At 40.5% G+C, this 25,657-nt stretch overlaps 1 protein-coding gene across 1 annotated transcript in view; it reads right to left on the reverse strand.

Annotated features, from left to right (window-relative positions):
• Positions 1-25,657, reverse strand: part of ANTXR2 (ANTXR cell adhesion molecule 2) — a 260,993-nt gene that overhangs the window by 69,079 nt on the left and 166,257 nt on the right. Inside the window, exon 17 of the mRNA XM_073637003.1 lies at positions 25,387-25,467. Within this exon, the coding sequence (XP_073493104.1) occupies positions 25,387-25,467 (81 nt within the window). The remainder of the gene's footprint in view (positions 1-25,386; positions 25,468-25,657) is intronic.

A 25,657-nucleotide genomic window follows, 5' to 3' on the forward strand; every position in this document is an offset into this window, starting at 1 on the left:
TTATATCTCACATATTACCTAAATAAATATGTACAGTTTTGTATGTAAGCTAAACCTCTTTGTGACACGTAAGATTTTGGGACACGTCGTTGTGGACTGTATTGCTCTGGTAGTCGGCTATTTAGCCTTCATTAGTTTGTGTTTACATCATGACTGCAGAGACGTCAGAAACCATCAATGATTTCATTCTCCATCACTTTTATATAGACATAGAACCCCTTAGAAACCTGCTGCCCAGCACTCCTGTATCTTAATTACTATCTCTGTCACTCTTCAGTGTGCAAATACATCAACATGTAGAAGCTGCATATAGAATTGTTATTTTCCTAGTTTATCTAAAAACATCCCTTCGCCTCACATCTGCATCCGTTTTATTGAAGACGTGGTAAGAATGAGTTCAAAATGTCTCAGTTTATCCGCTTTTTTAATCTTTAAATGTTAAGTCAAATGAAATAGGTCAGAAGTTATGACTGCAATGCACATTTCATTTAAATCAAGTGATAGATTTTAATGGTTGGTTAAACCTTAGATATGTTATTCTATAAAAATTTGAATATTAGTACCATAATTTAAATTACAACATACATTACAGTGGGGGAAATAAGTATTTGATCCCTTGCTGTTTTTGCCCACTGACATGAACAGTCTATAATTTTAAGGGTAGATTAATTTTAACATTGAGAGATAGAATATCCCAAAAAAATCAAGAAAATCACATTGTATAAATTAGATTTTTTTTTTTTGCATTTTGCAGTGAGAAATAAGTATTTGATCCCTTTGTCAATCAACACTTAAAGAGGTTGTCCACTACTATTCAAAATAGCCCAATGTGTTTTTATGATGAATACAAGCTTCTTTCTAATTACCTTCCTCTGCTGTTTCTGCCTGTGAGCGGCGCAATTGGTGTCCGCTTACAGGCATCACGTAACCCCCGGCTGCAGCCGGCTCTGACATCTGCTGATGCCACGTCATGATTCCAGATGCAGTCGGGAGTCTCTCTCTTCTGCGTTCCACGGTGGCTGCTGGGTTGTGGACGGGGTTACCCCCCGTGTCACACCCGGCATTCACTGCGCGCTCTCCCTCTCCTCAATCATTGGGAAAGCGCGTGGGGGATGCTGGGTGTGACGCGCGGGGTAACTTCGCACCCACAACCCAACAGCAAAAGCGGGGACTCACTTGATGTGACGTGAAGATTTTGAGGCTCTTGCTTGGCAACTCGGAGCTTCAATTCCCTCCATAAATTTTCTATGGGATTAAGGTCTGGAGACTGGCTAGGCCACTCCATGACCTTAGTGTGCTTCTATTTGAGCCACTCCTTTGTTGCCTTGTCTGTATGTTTTGGGTCATTGTCTTGCTGGAAGACGCAGCCATGACCCATCTTCAATGCTCTTACTGAGGGAAGGAGGTTGTTGGCCAAAATCTCGCGATACATGACCCCATCCATCTTCCCTTCAGTACGGTGCAGTTGTCATGTCCCCTTTGCAGAAAAGCACCACCAAAGTATGTTTCCCCCACCATGCTTCATGGTTGGGACGATGTTCTTAGGGTTGTACTCATCCTTCTTCTTCCTCCAAACATGGCGAGTTGAGTTAATGCCAAAGAGCTAATTTATTGTCTCATCTGACCAAAGCACTTACTCCCAATAACTCACAGAATCATCCAGGTGTTAATTGGAAAACTTCAGATGGACTTGCACATGTGCCTTCTTGAGCAGGGGGAACTTGCGGGCACTGCAGGATTTTAAAACCTTTAAGGGGTAATGTGTTACCAATGGTTTCCTTGGTGACTGTGGTCCCAGCTGCCTTGAGATCATTAACAAGTTCCCACTGTGTAGTTTTAGGCTGATCTCTCACTTTCCTCATGATCAAGGATACCCCACGAGGTGAGATTTTGCATGGTGACCCAGATCTATGTCGATTGAAAGTCATTTTGTATTTCTTCTATTTTCTTACTATTGCACCAACAGTTGTCTCCTTCTCACCCAGCATCTTACTTATGGTTTTGTAGCCCATTCCAGCTTTGTGCTGGTCTATGATCTTGTCCCTGACATCTTTAGAAAGCTCTTTGGTCTTGCCCATGTTGTAGAGGTTAGAGTCTGACTGATTAATTGAGTCTGTGGACAGGAGTCTTTTATACAGGTGACTATGTAAGACAGCTGTCTTTAGTGCAGGTAACAAGTTGATTAGGAGCATCTAAATGGTCTGTAGGAGCCAGAACTCATAATGGTTTGTAGGGTATCATCAAATGCTTATTTCTCACTGCAAAATGCAAAAAAATTGTCTAATTTATACAATTTGATTTTCTTGATTTTTTTGGATATTCTATCTCTCAAAGTTAAAATTAAAATACCCTTAAAATTATAGACTGTTCATGTCTTTGTCAGTAGGCAAACTTACAAAAACAGCAAGGGATCAAATACTTATTTCCCCCACTGTATATGTTTAACAAAAATAAAAATATGGTTATTTTTAGTTAAGATAGATAGTTGGATAGGCAGTATTTCCTATTCCTAATCTGGAACTGACAAGTGGCCATATAGGGTGACATTTGTTTGCCTCTCAAAGCCTCCTCTGCTCAGATTGGCATTCTGTTCATCTTGCTACCTCCTATGGAAAAAGGTAGGGGAGGCATGGTTTAGACTTACCATTGTACTCCTCATGCCACTTTGGCAGCCATCTTGGAAGCAGAAGGAACAGAATGCTGATCTGAAAGTAGGGGGCAATATGAGACCAAACTAAAGCACTAGTTAGGGTGACTATACACGAGTGCGTGCTATTCGATGCTTTATCGGATAGCACTCAGACCAATGTTAAATATATATGCAATATATTCTACAGACCAAAGCAGACTGTAGAAAAAAAATTGCAGCATGCTGTGAATGGCTTCGCAATTCGGATCACGCGAAACCATTCAAATCTATGGGTGGGTGTGAAACATCAGACTGGACTTGGATGTCATCCAAGAGCAATCCGACATCCGCAGACTCAAACAATGGAGAAGAAGGAGAAATTAAGTTCTCCATCTTCTCCACATACAGTACAGACCAAAAGTTTGGACACACCTTCTCATTTAAAGATTTTTCTGTATTTTCTTGGCTATGAAAATTGTACATTCACACTGAAGGCATCAAAAGTATGAATTAACACATTTGGAATTATATAGTTAACAAAAAAGTGTGAATCAACTGAAAATATGTCTTATATTCTAGGTTCTTCAAAGTAGCCACCTTTTGCTTTGATGACTGCTTTGCACACTCTTGGCATTCTCTTGATGAGCTTCAAGAGATAGTCACCGGAAATGGTCTTCCAACAATCTTGAAGGAGTTCCCAGAGATGCTTAGCACTTGTTGGCCCTTTTGCCTTCACTCTGCGGTCCAGCTCACCCCAAACCTTCTCGATTGGGTTCAGGTCTGATGACTGTGGAGGCCAGGTCATCTGGCGTAGCACCCCATCACTCTCCCTCTTGGTCAAATAGCCTTTACACAGCCTGGAGGTGTGTTTGGGGTCATTGTCCTGTTGAAAAATAAATGAAGGTCCAACTAAATGCAAACCGGATGGAATAGCATGCCGCTGCAAGATGCTGTGGTAGCCATGCTGGTTCAGTATGCCTTCAATTTTGAATAAATCCCCAACAGTGTCACCAGCAAAGCACCCCCACACCATCACATCTCCTCCTCCATGCTTCACGGTGGGAAGCAGGCATGTAGAGTCCATCCGTTCACCTTTTGTGCATCGCACAAAGACACGGTGGTTGGAACCAAAGATCTCAAATTTGGACTCATCAGACCAAATCACAGATTTCCACTGGTCTAATGTCCATTTATTGTGTTCTTTAGCCCAAACAAGTCTCTTCTGCTTGTTGCCTGTCCTTAGCAGTTGTTTCCAAGCAGCTATTTTACCATGAAGGCCTGCTGCACAAAATCTCCTCTTAACAGTTGTTGTAGAGATGTGTCTGCTGATAGAACTCTGTGTGGCATTGACCTGGTCTCTAATCTGAGCTGCTGTTAACCTACGATTTCTGAGGCTGGTGACTCGGATAAACTTATCCTCAGAAGCGGAGGTGACTCTTGGTCTTCCTTTCCTGGGGCGGTCCTCATGTGAGCCAGTTTCTTTGTAGCACTTGATGGTTTTTGCAACTGCACTTGGGGACACATTCAAAGTTTTCCAAATTTTTCGGACTGACTGTCCTTCATTTCTTAAAGTAATGATGGCCACTTGTTTTTCTCTACTTAGCTGCTTTTTTCTTGCCATAATACAAATTCTAACAGTCTGTTCAGTAGGACTATCAGCTGTGTATCCACCAGACTTCTGCACAACACAACTGATGGTCCCAACCCCATTTATAAGGCAAGAAATCCCACTTATTAAACCTGACAGGGCACACCTGTGAAGTGAAAACATTTCCGGTGACTACCTCTTGAAGCTCATCAAGAGAATGCCAAGAGTGTACAAAGCAGTCATCAAAGCAAAAGGTGGCTACTTTGAAGAACCTAGAATATAAGACATATTTTCAGTTGTTTCACACTTTTTTGTTAAGTATATAATTCCACATGTGTTAATTCATAGTTTTGATGCCTTCAGTGTGAATGTACAATTTTCATAGTCATGAAAATACAGAAAAATCTTTAAATGAGGTGTGTCCAAACTTTTGGTCTGTACTGTATATGATACGATTCTCTCATGCAAGAGAATCGAATCACACTAATATAACACTCTGCTCAAACTCGGATCAGAGTTTCATCCAAGTATCAGTAACATATTCAGCCCGATTCTCTCGCATGAGAGAATCTACGATCATGTGAGCGAGCCGTTATAGTTACTTTCACTCCACTGGTGGAGCGCTGCTTTAAAAGAAATGCCTTGTTATAGTTTATTTTTAATAGTTTATATCTGCCAGATGCTTAAATACAACCTAGTATAATTTAAGTGGTAAGTGAACAGTCAGGTGATCTAATGAACACACAAAAAATGGGAATAAGTACCTGAGTAACAAAGGACAAAGTCTGGGATAGCATTTTGAAAACGATAGGTCTTGTGGTATATTTGTGCTAAGCAATGATAACTACAAGTAAAAATGTTATTTGACATAGTATGATAACAGACACAGTTGTGTCATTGCTAAGAGCACAGGTGGTTCATTAGTTTCTAATATCCCAATCAAAATTAGTCTAAGGAAGAAGAAAATGTCAAATATTCATTCATGCACATGAGGAGTCAAGGCTAACACTTCTGTTCCAATCACAAAAATGGGCTACTTTGGCAAAAAATGCTGAAAAAAATAATGCTGCTTATGACAAAAATGTGGTAGAACACTAAGTACACTGCGGCATGCTGCAATTAGGACGGCATAGCCTCTTGACTAGAGATGAGTGAATCCAAACTTAAAAGTTCAGGTTCGTACTGGACAGTTAGTGTCTGGCGCTACACACCGAACACCGACTTCTACTGGAAGTCCGTTGCAAAGTTCAGAGTTCTGGGGTAAGTCCATTGAAGAGAGAGAGAATTTTTTTCCAGATTCAAAGTTCGGGTCTTCATTGTTTTCAATGGGGTTCGAGTTGTGTTTCAAGTTTGGGTAGAGTTCTGCTACCCGAACTAAACCTTGAACTAAAGTTCGGATCGAGTACCAGAACCCGAACTTCCACGGGTCCACTCATCCCTACTCTTCACTCTTTGTCACGCCAGGTGTGAGTGCAACACAGAGAGTCACGCCAGGTGTGAGTGCAACACAGAGGGGAAAAGGAAAGGGAGCCCAGACACTAGGGAAAGGGGGAAGAGGTGACCTCCTAATCTGGACTAGCTTCACCCTGTCTCCCCCTAACGTCGCTATACAGCCTCAGCAGCTGTTGCCGATCACGTGCCTCACCCTACTATCCCTGGCGTAAGGCTATAGCTGGGGGTGGAAGGAGATGAGCACTAGTCAACCTCCACTAGCACTCTAAAGACAAAAGGGGAAGACAACACAGGGGAATTACAACTTAGCTTTAGAAAAACTCCAACAGGGCACACAGCCTCAAGACTCCAGAGAGGATGTGATGCTGCTTCAGCCAAGTTCCAAATAGAAATGAGTATAACCGGCCACACCCACCTGGAGAGATGAAGTATATATACACCCAGGCAAGAGGGAGGCAGTCGCTGGGTCCTAAAGACAGCCTCCTATCTAGGCAGTTGTCTGCATTACCAAACGTGGAGAGCTCCTGCAAATTACTGCAGGACGACTGTCTATCACCTCTGACACACCCGTGACAGTACCCCCACCCTCTACGAGTGGCCTCCAGACACTCAGGACTGGGTTTCTCAGGAAAGGAGGTGTGAAAAGAGCAAACCAATTTGGGAGTGTTTACCTCTGATGCTGAAACCCACATCCTCTCCTCTGGACCATAGCCTTTCCAGTGCACTAAGTAGTCTAGAGAATGACGTTGGAGACAAGAATCTACAATCCTCGAAATCTTGAACTCCAGGTTACCATCAACCATTACTGGAGGCGGTGGTAGAGGTGAGGCTCAAGAGGTTCTACGTGCCTTTTGAGTAAGACCCTGTGGAACACATTATGGACCTTAAGGGCCCGAGGAAGTTCAAGACAAAACACTGCTGGGTTAATGACGGCGGTTATTTTGTAGGGACCAATGAACCTAGGTCCCAGCTTACAAGAAGGAACTTTCAATCTTATATTCTTGGTAGACAACCACACAAAGTCATTCACATTCAGGTCTGGAAATGGCAAGCGTTTTCTGTCAGCCATATGTTTATACCTGTCACTCATGGTCTTTAAATTACACCGAACATACCGAGGAGAACGACGAAGCAAACCCTTCCTCCTCAAGAACTCCTGAAGGTCCACCCCCACTGAAGGTACCAAACTGTGGATGATAACCATATACACCGAAGAACGGTGACCTGCCAGTGGATTCTTGACGATGATTATTGATGGCAAATTCTGCCAGCGGTAAGTAGGATGCCCAATCCTCCTGATTTTCGGAGATGAAACACCTGAGGTATGTCTCCAAATTCTGATTGACACGCTCGGTTTGACCATTCGACTGAGGGTGGAAGGCAGAGGAAAAGGACAGCTACACCCCCAGTCGAGAACAGAATGCCTTCCAGAACTTGGAAACAAACTGGGTCCCCCGATCAGACACCACATCGGAGGGAACGCCAAGAAGCTTCACAATCTCATGTATAAACACCTGAGCAAGTGTCTTAGCATTGGGAAGTGCAGGTAAAGCGACGAAGTGAACCATTTTACTGAACCTATCTACTACTACCAAAACCACCGTGTTGCCTGCAGAAACCAGTAGGTCAGTAATAAAATCCATGGACAAGTGTGTCCATGGCCTGCTAGGAATAGGTAGCGGAAGAAGAGGTCCAGATGGACGGGTGTGCAAAACCATAGAACGTCCACAAATACTACAAGCAGCTACGTGTTCAATTACATCCCGATGCAAGCCCGGCCTCCAAAACGAGAGAGGAGGTCCGCGGTTGCCTTACCACCTGGATGCTCAGCAAGCACAGAGTTATGATGTTCCTTGATTACTTTACGGCGCAGATCAGGTGGTACAAATAACTTTCCTGAAGGGCAGGAGGCAGGGGTGTCCCCCTGAGCCTCCAGCACCTCCCCCTCCAGTTCAGGAAAAAGAGCAGAAATAACTACCCCTTTCTGGAATATCGGGGCAGGGTTCTCATGGTCACCACCACCAGTGAAGTTCCGAGACAAAGCATCAGCCTTGACGTTTTTGACCCCTGGACGAAAAGTGACAACAAAATTGAACCTAGTAAAAAACAGGGACCATCTGGTTGCCTAGGGTTGAGACGTTTAGCTGACTGGAGATATGACAGTTTCTTATGGTCAGTAATAACAGTAATAGGATGGACAGCCCCCTCCAACCAGTGTCGCCATTCCTCGAACGCCAATTTAATCGCCAAAAGTTCCCTATTACCCACGTCATAATTTCTCTCAGCTCAGCCGAAGACAATTTTTTAGAAAAGAAGGCGCATGGACACCATTTACCAGGGGACGAACCCTGAGACAACACAGCCCCAACCCCGACATCCGAAGCATCGACCTCCACAATAAAGGGTTGAGAAATATCGGGTTGACTGAGTATAGGTGCAGTGGCAAAGTGATTCTTTAATGAAGAAAAAGCCTGGAGGGAAGCCTTCAACCATTTGGAAAAATCAGACCCCTTCTTAGTCATGTCAGTAAGGGGTTTCACTACAACAGAGTAATTTTGGATAAATTTCCTGTAAAAATTAGTAAAGCCCAGAAAACGTTGTAGGGCCTTCAGGTTCTCGGGACGTTCCCAGTCAAGGACTGCACGGATCTTCTCCGGGTTCATCCGAAAACCTGAAGATGACAAGTACCCCAAAAACTGCACCTCCTGAACAGCGAAAACACATTTCTCTAGTTTGGCATAGTTTGTTATCTCTTAATATCTGGAGCACCTGCTTAACATGCCCCCAATGGGTTTCAAAATCAGGTGAATAAACCAAAATATCGTCCAGATAAACCACCACAAACCTCCCCACCAAATAATGAAAAATACAGTGGGTACGGAAAGTATTCAGACTCCGTTAAATTTTTCACTCTGTTTCATTGCAGCCATTTGGTAAATACTAAAAAGTTAATTTTTCTTCTCATTAAAGTACACTCTGCAGCCATTTGGTAAATTCTAAAAAGTTAATTTTTCTTCTCATTAAAGTACACTCTGTACCCCATCTTGACTGAAAAAAAACAGTAATGTAGAAATTTTTGCTAATTAAAAAATAAAAACTGAAATATCACATGGTCATAAGTATTCAGACCCTTTGCTCAGTACTGAGTAGAAGCACCCTTTTGAGCTAGTACAGCCATGAGTCTTCTTGGGAATGATGCAACAAGTTTTTCACACCTGGATTTGGGGATCCTCTGCATTCTTCCTTGCAGATCCTCTCCAGTTCCGTCAGGTTAGATGGTGAACATTGGTGGACAGCCATTTTCAGGTCTCTCCAGAGATGCTCAATTGGGTTTAGGTCAGGGCTCTGGCTGGGCCAGTCAAGAATGGACACAGAGCCACTACTTTGTTATATTAGCTGTTTGCTTAGGGTCATTGTCTTGTTGGAAGGTGAACATTCGGCCAAGTCTGAGGTCCAGAGCACTCTGGAAGAGGTTTTCATCCAGGATATCTCTATACTTGGCCGCATTCATGTTTCCTTCAATTGCAACCAGTCGTCCTGTCCCTGCAGCTGAAAAACACCTCCATAGCATGATGCTGCCACCACCATGTTTCACTGTTGGGATTGCATTGGGCAGGTGATGAGCAGTGCCTGGTTTTCTCCACACATACCGCTTAGAATTATCACCAAAAAGTTCTATCTTCGTTTCATCAGACCAGAGAATCTTATTTCTCATAGTCTGGGAGTCCTTCATGTGTTTTTGAGCAAACTCTATGCAGGCTTTCATATGTCTTGCACTGAGGAGAGGCTTCCGTTGGGCCACTCTGCCATAAAGGCCCGAGTGGTGGAGGGCTGCAGTGATAGTTGACTTTGTGGAACTTTCTCCCATTTCCCTACTGCATCTCTGGAGCTCAGCCACAGTGATCTTGGGGTTCTTTTTACCTCTCTCACCAAGGGTCTTCTCCGACGACTGCTCAGTTTGGCTGGACGGCCAAGTCTAGGAAGACTTCTGGTGGTCCCAAACTTCTTCCATTTAAAAATTATCGAGGTCACTGTGCTCTTAGAAACCTTGAGTAATGCAGAAATTGTTTTGTAACCTTGGCCAGATCTGTGCCTTGCCACAATTCTGTCTCTAAGCTCCTTGGGCAATTCCTTTGAGCTCATGATTCTCATTTGGTCTGACAAGCACTGTGAGCTGTGAGGTCTTTTATAGACAGGTGTGTGCCTTTCCAAATCAAGTCCTATCAGTTTAATTAAACACAGCTGGACTCCAATGAATGAGTAGAACCATCTCAAGGAGGATCACAAGGAAATGGACAGCAAGTGACTTAAATATGAGTGTCTGAGCAAAGGGTCTGAATACTTATGACCATGTAATATTTGTTTTTCTTTTTTATTAATTTTGCGAAAATGTCGACATTTCTGTTTTTTTTCAGTCAAGATGGGGTGCAGAGTGTACTTTAATGAGAAAAAAAATTACTTTTTAGAATTTACCAAATGGCTGCAATGAAACAAAGAGTGAAAAATTTAAAGGGGTCTGAATACTTTCCGTACCCATGCATGGTATGCAATGCAGGTTCATTGGTCAAGCCAAAAGGCATAGCCAGACTCTCGAAATGACCTTCTGGGGTATTGAACGCTGTCTTCCATTCATCCCCTTCTGTGATTCTAACCAGATTGTAGGCTCCCCTTAAATACAACTTGGAGAATACCTTCGCTCCCACAACCTGGCTGAACAAATCAGGAATCAGAGGAAGAGGGTATGGATCACCGCTGGTAATTTTTTTAATTTCTGGAAATCTAAACAGGGAACTAGACTGCCATCTTTTTTCTTCACAAAGAAGAACCCTGCCACCACGGGCGAAGATGAGGGTCTGATATTTCCTTCTCTTTTCGCAATGAAATCCTTCATGGCTTGTCTCTCAGGGCCAGAAAGATTATACAGTCTGGACTTGGGTAGTTTAGCTCCGGGGTCAGGTTAATAGGACAGTCATAAGCACGATGAGGAGGCAAATCCTGACACCCCTTCGCAGAAAAAACGTCCTCAAACCAGACAGAAAGGCAGGCAGTATCTCTGCAGAGACAGCAGCAATGGGAACATTCAGACAGTTCTCATGGCAGTAATCTCCCCATTCAATAATCTTCCCAGTTTGCCAATCCACCAATGGATTATGTTTAACAAGCCAGGGGATACCTAAAACAATCGGAGTAGGGAGATTCTCCAAAACATAGCAAGGAATGATTTCACAATGAACTGACCCCACCCTCAGTTTCACATTATGTACAATCTGAGCAAATGCTTTCTGTGCAAGAGGCACCGAGTCAATGGCAAAGATGGAAATAGGTTCAGCTAAAGCACAGCAAGCGAGACCATGAGTTTTCAAAAACTCAGCATCAACCATGCTGACCCCGACTCCACTGTTAACAAACACAGAAATTTTCTCGATTTTGCTCTCTAGCACCACCTCTGCAGTCAAGACAAAGCGGGAACTGCAGTTTGGCCACAAATGCACCCCTTGTTTATCCAACTCCAGACTACCGAGAGTTAATCGAGTCTCTTTTTGTTTAGGAATTGAAGGACAGGTCCTAACAAAGTGTCCCTTTTTCCCACAAAAAAGCATACTCCTTTTTTCTTGTGAATCTCCTGGTAGATGTATAATGTAGAGACACCCCCTAAATGCATAGGTTCCTCCACCTCCCCCAGTACTGCTTCACCCCCAGACCGCTCCCTTGGCAAAGGTACACAACCCCGACAAGAAGGCCCCAGAGAAGGAGGTCGCACCTGTCTACCTCTTGAAGCTGATCAAGAGAATGCCAAGAGTGTGCAAAGCAGTCATCAAAGCAAAAGGTGGTTACTTTGAAGAACCTAGAATATAAGACATATTTTCAATTGTTTCACACTTTTTTGTTAAGTATATAATTCCACATGTGTTAATTCATAGTTTTGATGCCTTCAGTGTGAATGTACAATTTTCAAAGTCATGAAAATACAGAAAAATCTTTAAATGAGAAGGTGAGTCCAAACTTTTGGTCTGTACTGTATGTGCGGGGAGATGGGGGCCATATATGCCAGGATGGGGGCCATATATACCAGGACGAGGGCTATGTACACCAGGATGGGGATGGGATGGAGACCATGTATACCAGGATGGGTAAGGTATGGAGGCCATGTATACCAGGATGGGGATGGGATGGAGGCCATGTATACCAGGATGGGGGACCATGTATGCTAGGATGGGGGGCCATGTATACCAGGAAGTGGAGCCATGTATACCAGGATGGGGGTGCCATGTATACCAAGCTGGGGTGCGATGTATACCAGGATGGTGTGCCAAGTATACAAGATGGGGTGCCATGTATATCTGGATGGGGGAGCCATGTGTACCTGGATGGGGGGCAATGTATGCCTGGATGGGGGGCAATATATGCCTGGATAGGGGGCCATAAATGCCAGGATGGGGATCATATATACCAGGATGGGGACATATAGATCAGGATGGGGGGCATATATACGAGGATGGAGGATAATAGTGTAGAATTGGGGGACATTACTCCTATAGAAGAGTCAGTAGCAGATCCCCCCATAATATTGTGTCGTTACCATATTTTTTGCTTAAATTTTTGTTCTATTTTTCTCCTCTAAAACCTAGATGCGTCTTATGGTCTGATGCGTCTTATAGTCTGAAAAATACAGTAACTTTTTTATGTTTTATTACACATATGACACATGCCCAGAGTACATGATAGTAATTATCTTATTTTTATTGCATTTGTTTAGCAAATTACTAAGGCATATTAATTACAAAATAACCTTTGACATATATTTTTTATTTTCCCTAACTTTCCATAATTTTCAAAACTCTTTACGATCATTTCATGGTAAAATAATAGGTATAGCATAGCTTTATTTGAAAACTACACTAAAAGGCATGTGTTGTATGAAAATACAGAAGATTGTTTATATAGTCTAATGCAGCATAAATTAGTTCCTCAATATGCCCTACAGCTTATTTATTATAATGAGTCATCAATTATCTTTATGAGCTGGAAAATGTCTTTTCAGATTAAAAGAGGCTCAAACGTGAGACGCTAAAAAGGAAGAGGTTCATGAATTGGGGGAAGAGGTGACAATTTGATGTAAAAATGTATCTGCATTTATAATTTGCAAATATTTAAATCATGGACCTATCCCCAATTTAAGTATTTTGCTAAACAATAGGCACCAAATATTTTCTAATAAAAAATATTATTAAAACACAAAAGGAAAAATTCATGAAAGCTTTAAATTTGTGTATATCGCCATTTTGTCACTATGGGTAACAAGATGTAATAAAATGACATGTAGGAGAACATGATCATTTCATATTAATTAAAATGAGGATGAGTGAAGTAAATGTGATTATTATTATAATAAAGCAAGAGCTCTATTTTTGTCATACTGCAATCTGAGAGCCATGCCCTTTTCATATATACACACAGTGGTGTGAAAAAGTGTTTGCCCCTTTCCTGATTTCTTATTCTTTTGCATGTTTGCCACACTTAAATGTTTCAGATCACAAAACAAATTTAAATAGACTACAGGGCTCTGTGTGAAAAAGTGATTGCCCCTTAAACCTAATAACTGGTTGGACCACCCTTAGTTGCATCAACTTCAAACAAGCATTTGCGATAACTGGCAATGAGTCTTTTACAACGCTCAAGCCACAGCATCTCAATAGGATTAAGGTCAGGACTTTGACTAGGCCACTCCAAAATCTTAATTTTATACTTCTTAAGCCATTCAAAGGTGGACTTGTTGGTGTGTTTTGGATCATAGTCCTGCTGCATAACCCAAGTGCGCTTCAGCTTGAGGTCACGAACAGATGGCCGGACATTCTCCTTCAGGATTTTTTGATAGACAGGAGAATTCATGGTTCCATTTACCACAGCAAGTCTTCCCGGTCCTGAAGCAGCAAAACAGCCCCAGACCATCACACTAGCACAACCATGTTTTACTGTTGGTATGATGTTCCTTTTCTGAAATGCTGTGTTACTTCTACGCCAGATGTAATGGGACATACACCTTCCAAAAAGTCCAACTTTTGTCTTGTCAGTCCACAGAGTATTCTCCCAAAAGTCTTGCAATCATCAAGATGTTTTCTGACAAAACTGAGACGAGCCTTTTGGTACTTTTTGCTCAGCTGTGGTTTTCGTCTTGGAATTCTGCCATGCATGCTATTTTTGCCTAGCCTTTTTTTATTATGGTGGAGTCAAGAGCACTGACCATATCTAAGGCAAGTGAGGCCTGCCGTTCTTTGGATGTTGATGTGGGGTCTTTTCTGACCTCTTTGATGAGTCATTGCTGCGCTCTGGGGGTTATTTTGGTCGGCCATCCACTCCTGGGAAGGTTTGCCACTGTTCCATGTTTTCGCCATTTGTGAATAATGGCTCTCACTGTGGCTTGCTGGAGTCCCAAAGCTTTAGAAATGGCTTTATAACTTTTTCCAGACTGATAGATCTCAATTATTTTGTTTCTCATTTGTTCCTGAATTTCTTTGGATCACAGCATGATGTCTATCTTTTGAGGATCTTTTGGTCTACTTCACTTTGTCAGGCAGGTCCTATTTAAGTGATTTCTTGATTGACAACAGGTGTGGTAGCAATCAAGCCTGTGTGTGGATAAGAAAATTGAACTAAGCTTCCCAAAATATGTGATAAACCACAGTTAATTTATGTTTTAAGGGAGATGTGGGACAATAATTTTTTTCACACAGGGCCCTCTAGGTTTTGATTTCTTTTTCCCTTAATAATAAAGACCTTCATTTAAAAACTGCATTTTTTTTACTTGTGTTATCTTTGTCTAATATTTAAATTTGTTTTGTGATCTGAAACATTTAAGTGTGACAAGCATGCAAAAGAATAAGAAATTAGGAAGGGTGTAAAAACACTTTCACACCACTGTATGTCAACATAGTTCTGTGAAAACTTTATTTTTTTTATTTATTTTGTAGGATTTGGAACATGCAACTTATTAGTAAAAATTCATTTAAGAAAACTTTGAACAAAGTGGGACATTTTTGAAGGATGTTTAAAGCTAAGCTCCTCAAAAACTATGATGGGAATGCAGTTGATCCAAGTGTCCCATATAACACTGAAAAAGGTTAAAAATGTGGAAAGTGGAAAGTGAAAATGGTTTAAAATGCAACATTACTCACTAAAATTGTGCCAACATTTTGGTGCAAATTAGTACCGGAAAGCAAGAAAACCAAGAGGTGGATAAAAATAAAGACTATTCTGGCACTGCGGTCTATTTCTTCATTCTGCCTGCAAAAAAATTGTAATAAGGCTCGGCTCACGTTTATCCTGCGCTCTCCGCTGAGTGCTTACGTTGGGGTTTCCGTGTAAATTCACCAAAACCCTAATTCAGACAAAAAAAGCCAGATGGAGCCACTCACTTATGAGGCCGAGGGAGTCCCTTTGGACTGGTCTCTGTTTCGGTGGCGTACCATCATTTTAGGCTTTTTTAGCGCACAAGTGTGGACGACCACAGATCTGTGTGCGCCTAAAAAGATGGAAACCACCGGAGCAGTCGTCAAACGGACTCCAAAGTGTCTCCGCCTCTTTGTGGTGGGAGGTTCTGTTGGGGGTTTTGTCTGAATCGCATTTTTGTGGGATTTACACAGAACCCATCGTAAGTGCTCAGCGTAGACTGGCGATCCAGTCTTATGTACCCAAAATGTTACCAAAAAAAAACCCCTAATTTATCCCACACAAAATCAGCCCCATCTCAGGTCTGTCATCTGTCACTGGGACTACAGGGGGTCCCACATTACTGGTAGAACAAAGACTCTGGAAAAGTGACATGGCTCCCGTCCCCTCAAATAAAATCCAGTGAATTCTGTGTTCCCAAATCCAAATGCCTCCTCCTTCTGAGCCCCACTGTACCTAAACCGCAGTAAGCGGCCACATGTTTGCCATTATTGTAGAGGGGAGAGCACTTAATTTACGGGGTGTGCGTCACCAGGAGAAATTTGTGGGGGCACTAAACTGGCATATTTGGAATTCTCCAGAATAAAGCCTAGCATAGATGTTACATAATAGTCACTGCAGCAGTAGATGAATTCATTGAGATGTGTAATTTCTACAACGGGGTCACTTTTGGGGTTTTTCTGCTGTTCTGGCACCTTAGGGGCTCCGCAAATGTCGCCCACAAACTATTCTACCAAAATCTATGCTCCAAAAGCCAAATAGTGCTCCTTCCTTCTCAGCCCTGACGTGTGGCCTAACAGCAATTTCTGATGACATATGGGGGGGCATCATCGGGTTCGGGAGTAATAGCATAACAAATTATGGTGTCCGTTTTCTTCTATTATCCATTGCAAAAATTACCAATTTGGGGCTAAAACTACATTTTCATGAAAAAAATGAAAATTTTCAGTATGATGACCTAGTGTTATCAAATTCTGTGTAGTACCTGTGGGTTAAAAATGCTCACTATATCCCTGGATAAAATCTTTGAGGGGTGTAGTTTCCAAAATGGGTTAACTTGTAAGGGTTTTCCACTGTTTAGGCTCCCTCCAAACGCAACATTTTTAGAACTCCCCTGTTAGGTTTTTTCTAGTTTGCTGGTCACATGACCTTTTTTGCCTATTTAATCCTGCTCCGCCCTCCTGGCCTTGCTGGACTTCATTGTAATTTCTACTCTTGAGCTAGCTTGGTGCTCTGTTACCTTTCTCAGTCAGTTTTGCTAGGTCTTCGGACCTCTATGTTCTATGTTGTTTGCTTGTCTTATTTCTGCTACAATCTCTGCTAGGAGGAGTCCATCTTTCTCCCAGTCCCTAGTTCTGGTAGGGATCCCTTCCTCACATCTATAGGTCTTCGTTCAGAGTAGTCGAGGACTTTAGCGGGTCTGATCGCAGGATCAGGTTCCCCGTTACATCGTAGGGATCTAGCTTAGTTCTATTGTAGGGACAGATCTCCTGTCTTTCCTTAGTGCTTGTAGCAGATCATAACAGACATGACACCCGCAGACCATTCCATCAAAGTCTGCATTCCAAACGTCACTAATTCCTTTCCAAGCCCTGCTGTGCACCCAAACCATAGTTTTCCCCTGCACCCAAACCATAGTTTTCCCCTACATATAGGGTATGTCCGTACTCAGGAGCAATTTTACAACAAATTTTGGGGTCCATTTTCTCCTGTTATCCTTGTGAAAATAAAAAAATTGGGGCTAAAAGTACATTTTTGTGGAAAAAAATTAGATTTCTTAATTTCATGGCTCTACGTAATAAACTTCTGTGAAGCACCTGCCTCTAATTTATCAAACATCATGAGCCATTATCATAAGTTTGGTATATTTTAAAATCTTGAAAAGTTTCTGAAAAATCTGTCTAAATTAAGAAAGCACCTGTAAAATATACAGTATCTCATTAATACATGAGACTTATCCATAAAACATACATATATTCCGAGTACACGAGAATATTTTCATTCTGAAAGTTCTAATACTGATTTCATCCCAAAACTCAGTCAGTTGCCATACTGGCTAATAAAATGCTCCAGTGATTTCATCAAGCACATATTATCTCTGTCAATCTGCAGAAAAGAGCTGTAGTCACTTAATCAAAATCCACTAGTGGCTATTAAATGCTTTACGCTGCTGAAGTATACCCTATGCAATAATATAAATATTATTATGCAAGTGTTCGACTTCTATCATCCGTTTTTTCTTTACAGTTGTACTTTCTTTACAGAATTACTTGATTGGATGAGCTGCAGCACTCCAGCTGTTGCGAAACTGTAACTCTCAGAATGCTCTGACAGGGGCAGGGAGTTGTATTTTCACAACAGTTGGAGTGCCACAGATTGCTCATCGCTGCTTATGCACTAATATAAATGATATAGCATTCCTTAAAAGAGTCAAAAGTACCACGATGCAGCAAGATATCACAATGCAGAAAAATGCAACTGAACACCTAATTATATAAGTTCAATAGCTTTTTTTGTGCTACTGTTTATTTTCTGAATCGTAATATGTTTATTGTACATTAGTTTCATTTTTATTTCATTGGTCAATAGTATGGGAGAAAATAAAAAAAAAAGTAATTTATCTTATTAGAGAAATCTACTTCTTTCTCCTCCTGAACTGATCAGTCATTTTCAAAATTCTCAATTTATGGGTAAAATCTGTATTCATTGCAGACCGATCTTCCCATTACTAACATAGGAGGAGATGACAGTTGATGCTCGTGAAGTTCTATGTGAAATGAAGGGGGGACGAGGATGTACTATTGGCAGAGACTCTCCCACTTCCTCCTCCCTTCTACATAGACTCTTTCCAGCAATCTCTTATCTCAGCAATGGCAAAATCTGTTTTCACTGAACACAGATTTGACTCCAGAATTGAGAATTTTGAAAATGAATGATCAGTTCAGGAGGAGAAAGAAACATATTTATTTGGTAAGATTTATTATTAAGTTGCTTATGTTCATGTGTAGGCTCCTTGCATCTTCTCGCCCTACTACCTGCACCATTGACCCTATTCCCTCACATCTCCTCCAGTCTATTTCCTCAGTTGTCACCACTCACCTAACTAAAATATTCAACCTCTCTCATCTGGTATCTTTCCCTCCTCATTCAAACATGCCAGCATACATCCATTACTTAAAAAAACATCCCTCGACCAAAACTAAACTGCTATTATAGACCAGGCTCTAATCTTCCCTTCATCTCTAAACTCCTGGAATGCTTGGTCCACTCCTGTCTAATATGCTGTCACTCAGATGTCTCTTTTCTTGACCCTCCAAGACAATCCGATTTCTGCTCATTACACTCTACTGAAACTGCCCTCACTGAAGTCTCTAATGATCTACTTTTTCTTTAGAAAATCACTTATTTTCTCTGTCAATTCCCTCGGTAAGGAAAAGAAGTTTGGAAACTCCACTATGTATACTAGGAGACCTGTGTGGGTGGCATTGGTTTAAAATTGTCTACAATTACATGCTTCCTTCAACAGAATCTTAACACATGCCTGTACAGAAGAAAACTCACTGTTTTATCATGAGAACCAATATGTTAACATGAAGAACCACAATGTTTTCTGGTGAAATTCTCACCCAGTTTTATATGGCACACACTTATCTTCCTAATTGGAAAAACTTGAAGTTGAATCCAAGATGATGGCATTCTAGGTGGCCACCATGTTGGGTGACATGGCCTAACAGGTTTGCCTCTTCCCCTTTAGCTTGTGTCCTAATTTGGATCATTGTCTGCCAAACTATTTAATTTCATATAGGTGTTTCCTTACTTTTGAGATTCAAAATATCTTAGCAAACCTTTACTGAAGGTTCCCCTTTGCTCAATGTGATAAACTTTGCTTACATTTACAGCTTCACAGGACCAGTCGGTAAATATATGGTCAAGAAAGGGGTCAGTTGAATTGAGCATGTAACTACTCTACATTACTCTAGATTGGTATTTCTCCACCAAAAGTACTTCCAACAGATCTTGAATTAATCCTGGCATATGGAATGCCAATGCCTCATACACTTACTGTAATTCACTCACCCATCTCATGCCAGGAAAATCCTTAGAAGGTCACCTGTTCTGTTTATTAGAGAGCTTGAGCTGAAAAACACTGTTTTACTTTACAGGCACATTCTTATCGTATTATTGTTCATTGCAATATTGTTTGCATATGTACTATCTACATATTTAATTTTTGTAAAATGTAAATTCTCTTTACATAATTGTGAGAATAAATGTGCTGTAAAATACCTACATTTTATATCATACAGATATTTGTAGTCAATAGTCACCACATAGATTTTAAAAATGGATTGGTTTCCTTTTATCAGTATCTTGCTTTTTACAGTATTTTTGTAATATATAAATTGAAAAAGATATTTAATAGCTAAATAGTAAAATATTTATAGCAACTCAAAATCATTGTAAAAAAGGTATTTTATTTTTTCTACAAAACTACAGAAATTAATTACTTTTAACACTGCTGTGAGTTAACAACAACTAATCTACCTATTATTTATGAACTGAACACAATGACTGAGTGTATTAAAGCATAATCCCCATGGATGCCACTGATTCCTAACATATGCTAAACTGACTCCAAGTCATTAGTTGGAATGAAGGAATTGTTAATATAACATTGCAATTAATTTAAGTTTAATCAAATTTGTTTGCTCAACTCTAAGGAAATCTTCATTCATTTTTCAACAAAATAAAGATGAACTAAAAGATCTAAAATATCAATTTACTATTTACATCTGTAGTTAAAAGTAATGGAAAGAAATAAGCAAGATTAATTTTGTTTTGTATGGTGGGCATCAAATTGGGTATGTGTGCCTAATTAATATACATAAATTAAAATCTCTTGACAATCAATTAAGATTAACAACAGAAGTTGGTCCCCACCCTCCTGAGTCCTCTCTCCTGTGCCATGAAAACCAGGGTCGTGAAACCTTAATCCTGTTATCTACAGCCTTCTCCATCAGCAAAGCATCCAGATTAACACAGCAGACATTATCAAATTTACAACCAGCCGCTCAGACATCTGCCCTACTTTCAAGCAGTTAATGGAAAGGGGACTAATCTGGTTAAGAGCTGTAGAACTAGTTCATACATCTTGGCACAAGAGGCATTTAAAGCTGTCAGGTCTCTCTTGGAGGAAACACTGAATTAAACTGTCATGTCCAACTTGCCATTTCTTGGAGTTAACTAGCATGTCCTAAAAAGACTAATACATAGTATGACACTCATGAGAACCATGACACAAAGACAAGCTGAGAAATGGACATTCCATTATTTTAGTATGTAGATATTCACTCCCTTGCATGGTATGATTGTACTCTTTCAGTATTCTATTACATTAAAGGGGATGTCCAAACCTTATAATGCTCTTTATAAATATCTATCTTTAAGCCTGAACCATTATTGTTATTTATTTACTTATAAAATTCCCTACCATTCAAGATTTACAGCTAATCGGTATATCTATTCTTTCCTTTCCTTCCTGTAACGTTTAATTTGACAGGAGTCTCAAAGAGAACATCACAGTAGGATGGCCCTACAGTAATTTCCCCACAGATTCCATCACCCCTTTCCCTGAAACAGGATGTCATCAGGGGGCCAAGCTGCGGACACTTACTCTATCTTTGTCACTGCCAACCCCTGATGACGTCTTGTTTCAGGGGGTGATGGAGAATTGGCCACATCTTCAGTGGCCATCGCCACAGTCCCTGCTTCTATCAACGCCATCCCTTTCCCTGTAACTGCGGGGCCATCCTCATGTGCTGTCCCCTTTGAGACTCCCTCAAACAAAGCGTTGCAGGAAGTAAAGAAAAAAAACAGATATAGAGATTAGCAGGATAGGGAGAATTGTGGTGTAATAAAGTAAATTATAAAAGTGGTTAAGGTTTAAAGATAGAAAGATATAAAGGGTTTTATAGGTATCAGACCATCCCTTTAATATCCTGAAATGTTAGAGAGTACTAACACTATGTATTACATACAAGAAAAGATGCATGCTTGTCCTCTATAGAAATTAATGCAATATATTAAAAAGATACATATGAATCTCTCTTTCAATCAAATGTAAAAGTTGAAACCGAAGACTGAAGTTCCCAGAAAACGCAAAAAGAGTTGCCATTATTGATCACATTTTTTACAACTGGTGTTAAGCTGCCATACACTAGATAAAAGTTGGTCTAAATAGTCAATGTTGACCATTTTGGTTGATTATCGTTGTAATTTACACACAAGTGATCATTCAAAATGGCCAGTGGCAGGCTACTGTAATGCAGCGAGGCATTTATCAGAGGAATATTGTTTTTTGTTTTTTTACTTTATGGCACTTCCTGCTGTTAAGGGGGTTTTCCCACAAACAAAAGTTAATTTCAATCAGTAGATCTTGGAATAATAATAAGTTCCACAATTGAATATATTTAAATAAAATGTTCCTGTGCTGAGATAATCTTATAAATGTGTCCCTGCTGTGTACTGTGTAATGGCTGTGTCTGACTGTACAGGAACATGGTCTGATCATACCACAGCTCCTGGGCAGCGGAGTAAGAAAAAGAGTATACAGATATTACAGCACAGGATCACAGCTGATTCTTTCTTTGAAGTAAAACATTGTTTAAAAACAGACAGTGAAATGTTTACCTCACAAAAAGAATCAGCTGTGATCCCCTGCTGTAATGTCTGTATACTCTTTTCCTTCCTCCCCTGCCCAGGAGCTGTGATATGATTAGACCGTTGTCCCTGTACGGTCAGACACAACCATTACACAGTACACAGCAGGGGCACGTTTATAAGATTATCTCAGCACAGGAACATTTTATTTAAACACATCCAATTGTGGAACTTATTATTATTCCAAGATCTATTGATTAAAATTAACTTTTATTTGTGGGAAAACCCCTTTATAACTTTTTTATACTACTGAAAAACCTTTTTTAAAGCTCTTGATTCTGTAAAGTCATAAGATCTATTGATTATTGGCTAATACCTGTATTGTATCACTTTGTAAAACAAAATGTTGATATAATTTTTGAAACTTGCTGTAGATAAGAGGATGGTGACAAAATTACCCAGCACAACTGTTTCATTTTTCCAGATTTGTTTGACTGTATATAGCATGTTTCATTTAAAGCACATAAACATAAGATATCTGTCAGCAGAAAGAAACTCTGGACTCCCTATACATATTTTAAGCACTAGGCTCAATTGAGTGTTTTTATCAGGGAGACTGGAGAAAGCTGCTGCCACAGCTGTCTGGCAGCAGCTTATCTCAACAGAAAACACAAAGATTGTTCGTTAAAATTACCCCATCCTTCTCTCTCGACAAATGGGAAAACTTCATATATATCACATAGTCAGCAGGTCCTGCCAAAAACAGTGGGCTCAGCAAACTTTTTATATTGCGCCATCATATTCCACAGTGCTTTACAGATATCATCATCACAGCCCTCACAATCTACATTCCCTATCAGTATGTCTTTGTAGTGTGGAGAAAACCAGAGAACCCAGAGGAAACCCACACAAACATGGGGAGAACATACAAACTCCTTGTAGATGTTGCCCTTCCTTGGTGGGATTTGAACACAGGACTCCAGCGCTGTAATGCTAACCACTGAGCCACCATGCAGCAATACTTTCATCTAATGTGCATGGAGGTCCTTAGATGAGAATGTGCTACCCATTTACAATGTCTTATATGAATTGATTGTGAATTAACCAACAGACTCACAACTTTTTGATAATGAAAATATAAGATTTTCTTTCCCAACCACTATAAGGGAATCTTGTTATTAAATTTCTGCTTTTCCAATTTGCATCATATGATAAAGTGCTTACTACAAAAGCAAAGTGTGTAAAGTTCCAATATTGGTTCGGTACTAGTTGTATACAAGCCTAATTGTTTGTATCAGAACTAAGCTCTGCATTTCTTTTATTAGGAAAATGTCATCTGACTGTTTGCAATTTGTGCAGGTCGATGTTAAAACGTAAAACAGTGCTTAAACTGAGGAATCTATCACAATTGATGCATGAGTATTTAGGCAATGAATAGTTCATTGGAGTAATATAACCTGAAGGTGAATGTGACCTCAAATGGAGAATGGCTCTGCAGAGACTTGAATCATGACAGGCGTATTGAATTACTTTCTTACTTTTCTGTACTCTTTTCTATCTCAGTCACTTTCACATAAGCAAAAGTTCCTGATAATGCATCATTTATAAATTACCTTGTTAGTGCATAAAACAAAACACTGCTTTGAAAACAATACCAACTCCTGCTGCGGACTCCGGCATGTTTGATGGAAACCCATCAAAAGAGTTCATGGCTTAATGGAGGCTGTTTACGTTGGGACTTCGATCTGTACCTGCTGTCCCCTGTCACTCCCTGGAAACTTGGCGGCAGATGTTGTTGCGTTAAGTTGCCTCTGAAGTGGCTTTCTGTCCTAGTCTCCTCTCCACAACAGAGTCAAACTATATTAGATCTCTTTATTTGTGCCTCAGGCAAGTTTGGGAGTGCAGCTGTGTCCACCCCCTCTTTACCTTTGGTGTTTAAACCCCCCAGGCAGCAAGTGTGAGACCAAAACTGTTCTGCCACTCTTAACTACATCTGCTGACAATCCAGCAGCCTCGCTGCAGGCTGGTGAAGACCCACGCCACTGCTCTGAACAGATGTCAGAGACAACCTGCTAGCTCGCACCTGTATCAGCTTCCATAACCTTGCGGTTTGCCAGCTGAAAAATTTATGACTCTCAGGAATTCTAACCACAATCAAAGCCCTTTCTCCTGATTTCTAACTCTGACTGTGTGCGGCCTTCTCAAATACTGAGCCACACTCAAAACTAGCAGACAGCAGAGGGAGAGCGCACGGACGTGGAGGGGAGCTGGATGTGTGAAGCCTTTGATACACCATAGTAAAGCTTCCTATAGTACTAGAGTTCATTAAATAGACGTCTGCTTTATTGCGTGCATATCTATATAAATATTTGCTATGAAATTACTTATCCTCACAGCATTTCACACAAATGTAGGAAAAAGTTACAATAAACAGCAGCAACTTGGTTCTTTTTATGATCCAATAAATAATGTAAAAAGGACGCTTAGCACAGAACTTTCTATTAGAGAAAGTTTATTTCTCTCATCAAACGAGTGACACTCTGAAGTCATACCCATCCGTACTTATCAGTATCTCAAGGTATTTGAAATGTTGCCAGTTAGTTTTCTTCCTTTCTCTGCCAAATCATGACAGATCCCACAGCCTCCCTTTCAAGCCTACGGTACCCTGAGAATGCTACCACCACCCTGCTGCTTACACGACTTTTGTAGAACAGTCTGAAAAGTCTACAAAGAGCATGCTTTTGTTCGACAGGGAAAAAAAAATGTAAAAGAACAGTTTTTACAGAAAGTCATTCGGCATTTTGCATTACATATGTCTGCATTTACATGCAATTCATGACAGCCATAAAGTATACCGCAGCAAACATAAAAAAGGGAACTATTAAAATACTATAAGCCCCCATACGGAAAAGGCAGGGCAACCTGCCGATTTACGCTAGAACAGCTGACTTACATATACATGTCTGAAGTCTAATGGGTATGAGGATTTCATACCTAATGTAGTGGGAAAAAATAATCTAAATATCAAAACTGTATTCTCAAAGATAAGCCACCACCAGTGGTGTCTGGCAGAAACATGAACGCTTCGCCAGAGGGTGAAATAATTGTCAGACAAACAAGAGTAGGCTTGGACTGGCCCACAGGAGAACAGGAGAATCCTCCAGTGGGCCCCGTGTGGGCCATCACCCTCTTATAAGAGCAGTACTTGACACTATATACTTGAATCACTATGTACAGACAAAGGCAGCATATTATCCATTTAACAATCTACCCAGTTCATTGTTATATAAATTTGTGATTGAGGATAAAGTCACATTTGCATGTAGTTGAAAAGTGGGGTACTGGAGTTGGTTATTGGTGGGCCTTTGACACCCCAGTCCGACACTGAACTAGAGAAATGGATACATGGAATAAAATGATCACTAACAATAATTCAAGCCTTGTGACTGAAGGAAAAATACTTCCTATATTTACGGTAGTAATTTTCAGTCTTCTTTGCGGACATTTTTTGTTAAAACAAGCAATAATTACTCACATATATACAGAGATAACAGCACAACACATTTTTGGGAAACAAATAACTACTTTAGTTTGATAAAATAAATATTACCTCGTCTCCTTGTTGAGGACGCATTAAGGACACGCGGTCATACTGTCTTCGTAACAGGGCCCACAATGCATCAAGTCGACCCTTAAAGAAACATAGTCAACTTTAGTTTGGACCACATATTCTAATGGAACCTTGTTTGGCAATGAACTAGTCATATACATACATGTTTTCTATAAAAAGTAAGTGAACCCTTAGGACGTACCTAAATTTTTGCATTTATTATTTATAAAATATGGTCCGATTGTTATCTAAGTCCCAATTATGGGCAAAG

The sequence above is a fragment of the Phyllobates terribilis genome, unplaced genomic scaffold (genome assembly GCF_046119375.1).
Source record: "Phyllobates terribilis strain yellow unplaced genomic scaffold, ASM4611937v1 Scaffold_1__5_contigs__length_1240528914, whole genome shotgun sequence".
In the NCBI taxonomy this organism is placed as follows: domain Eukaryota; kingdom Metazoa; phylum Chordata; class Amphibia; order Anura; family Dendrobatidae; genus Phyllobates; species Phyllobates terribilis.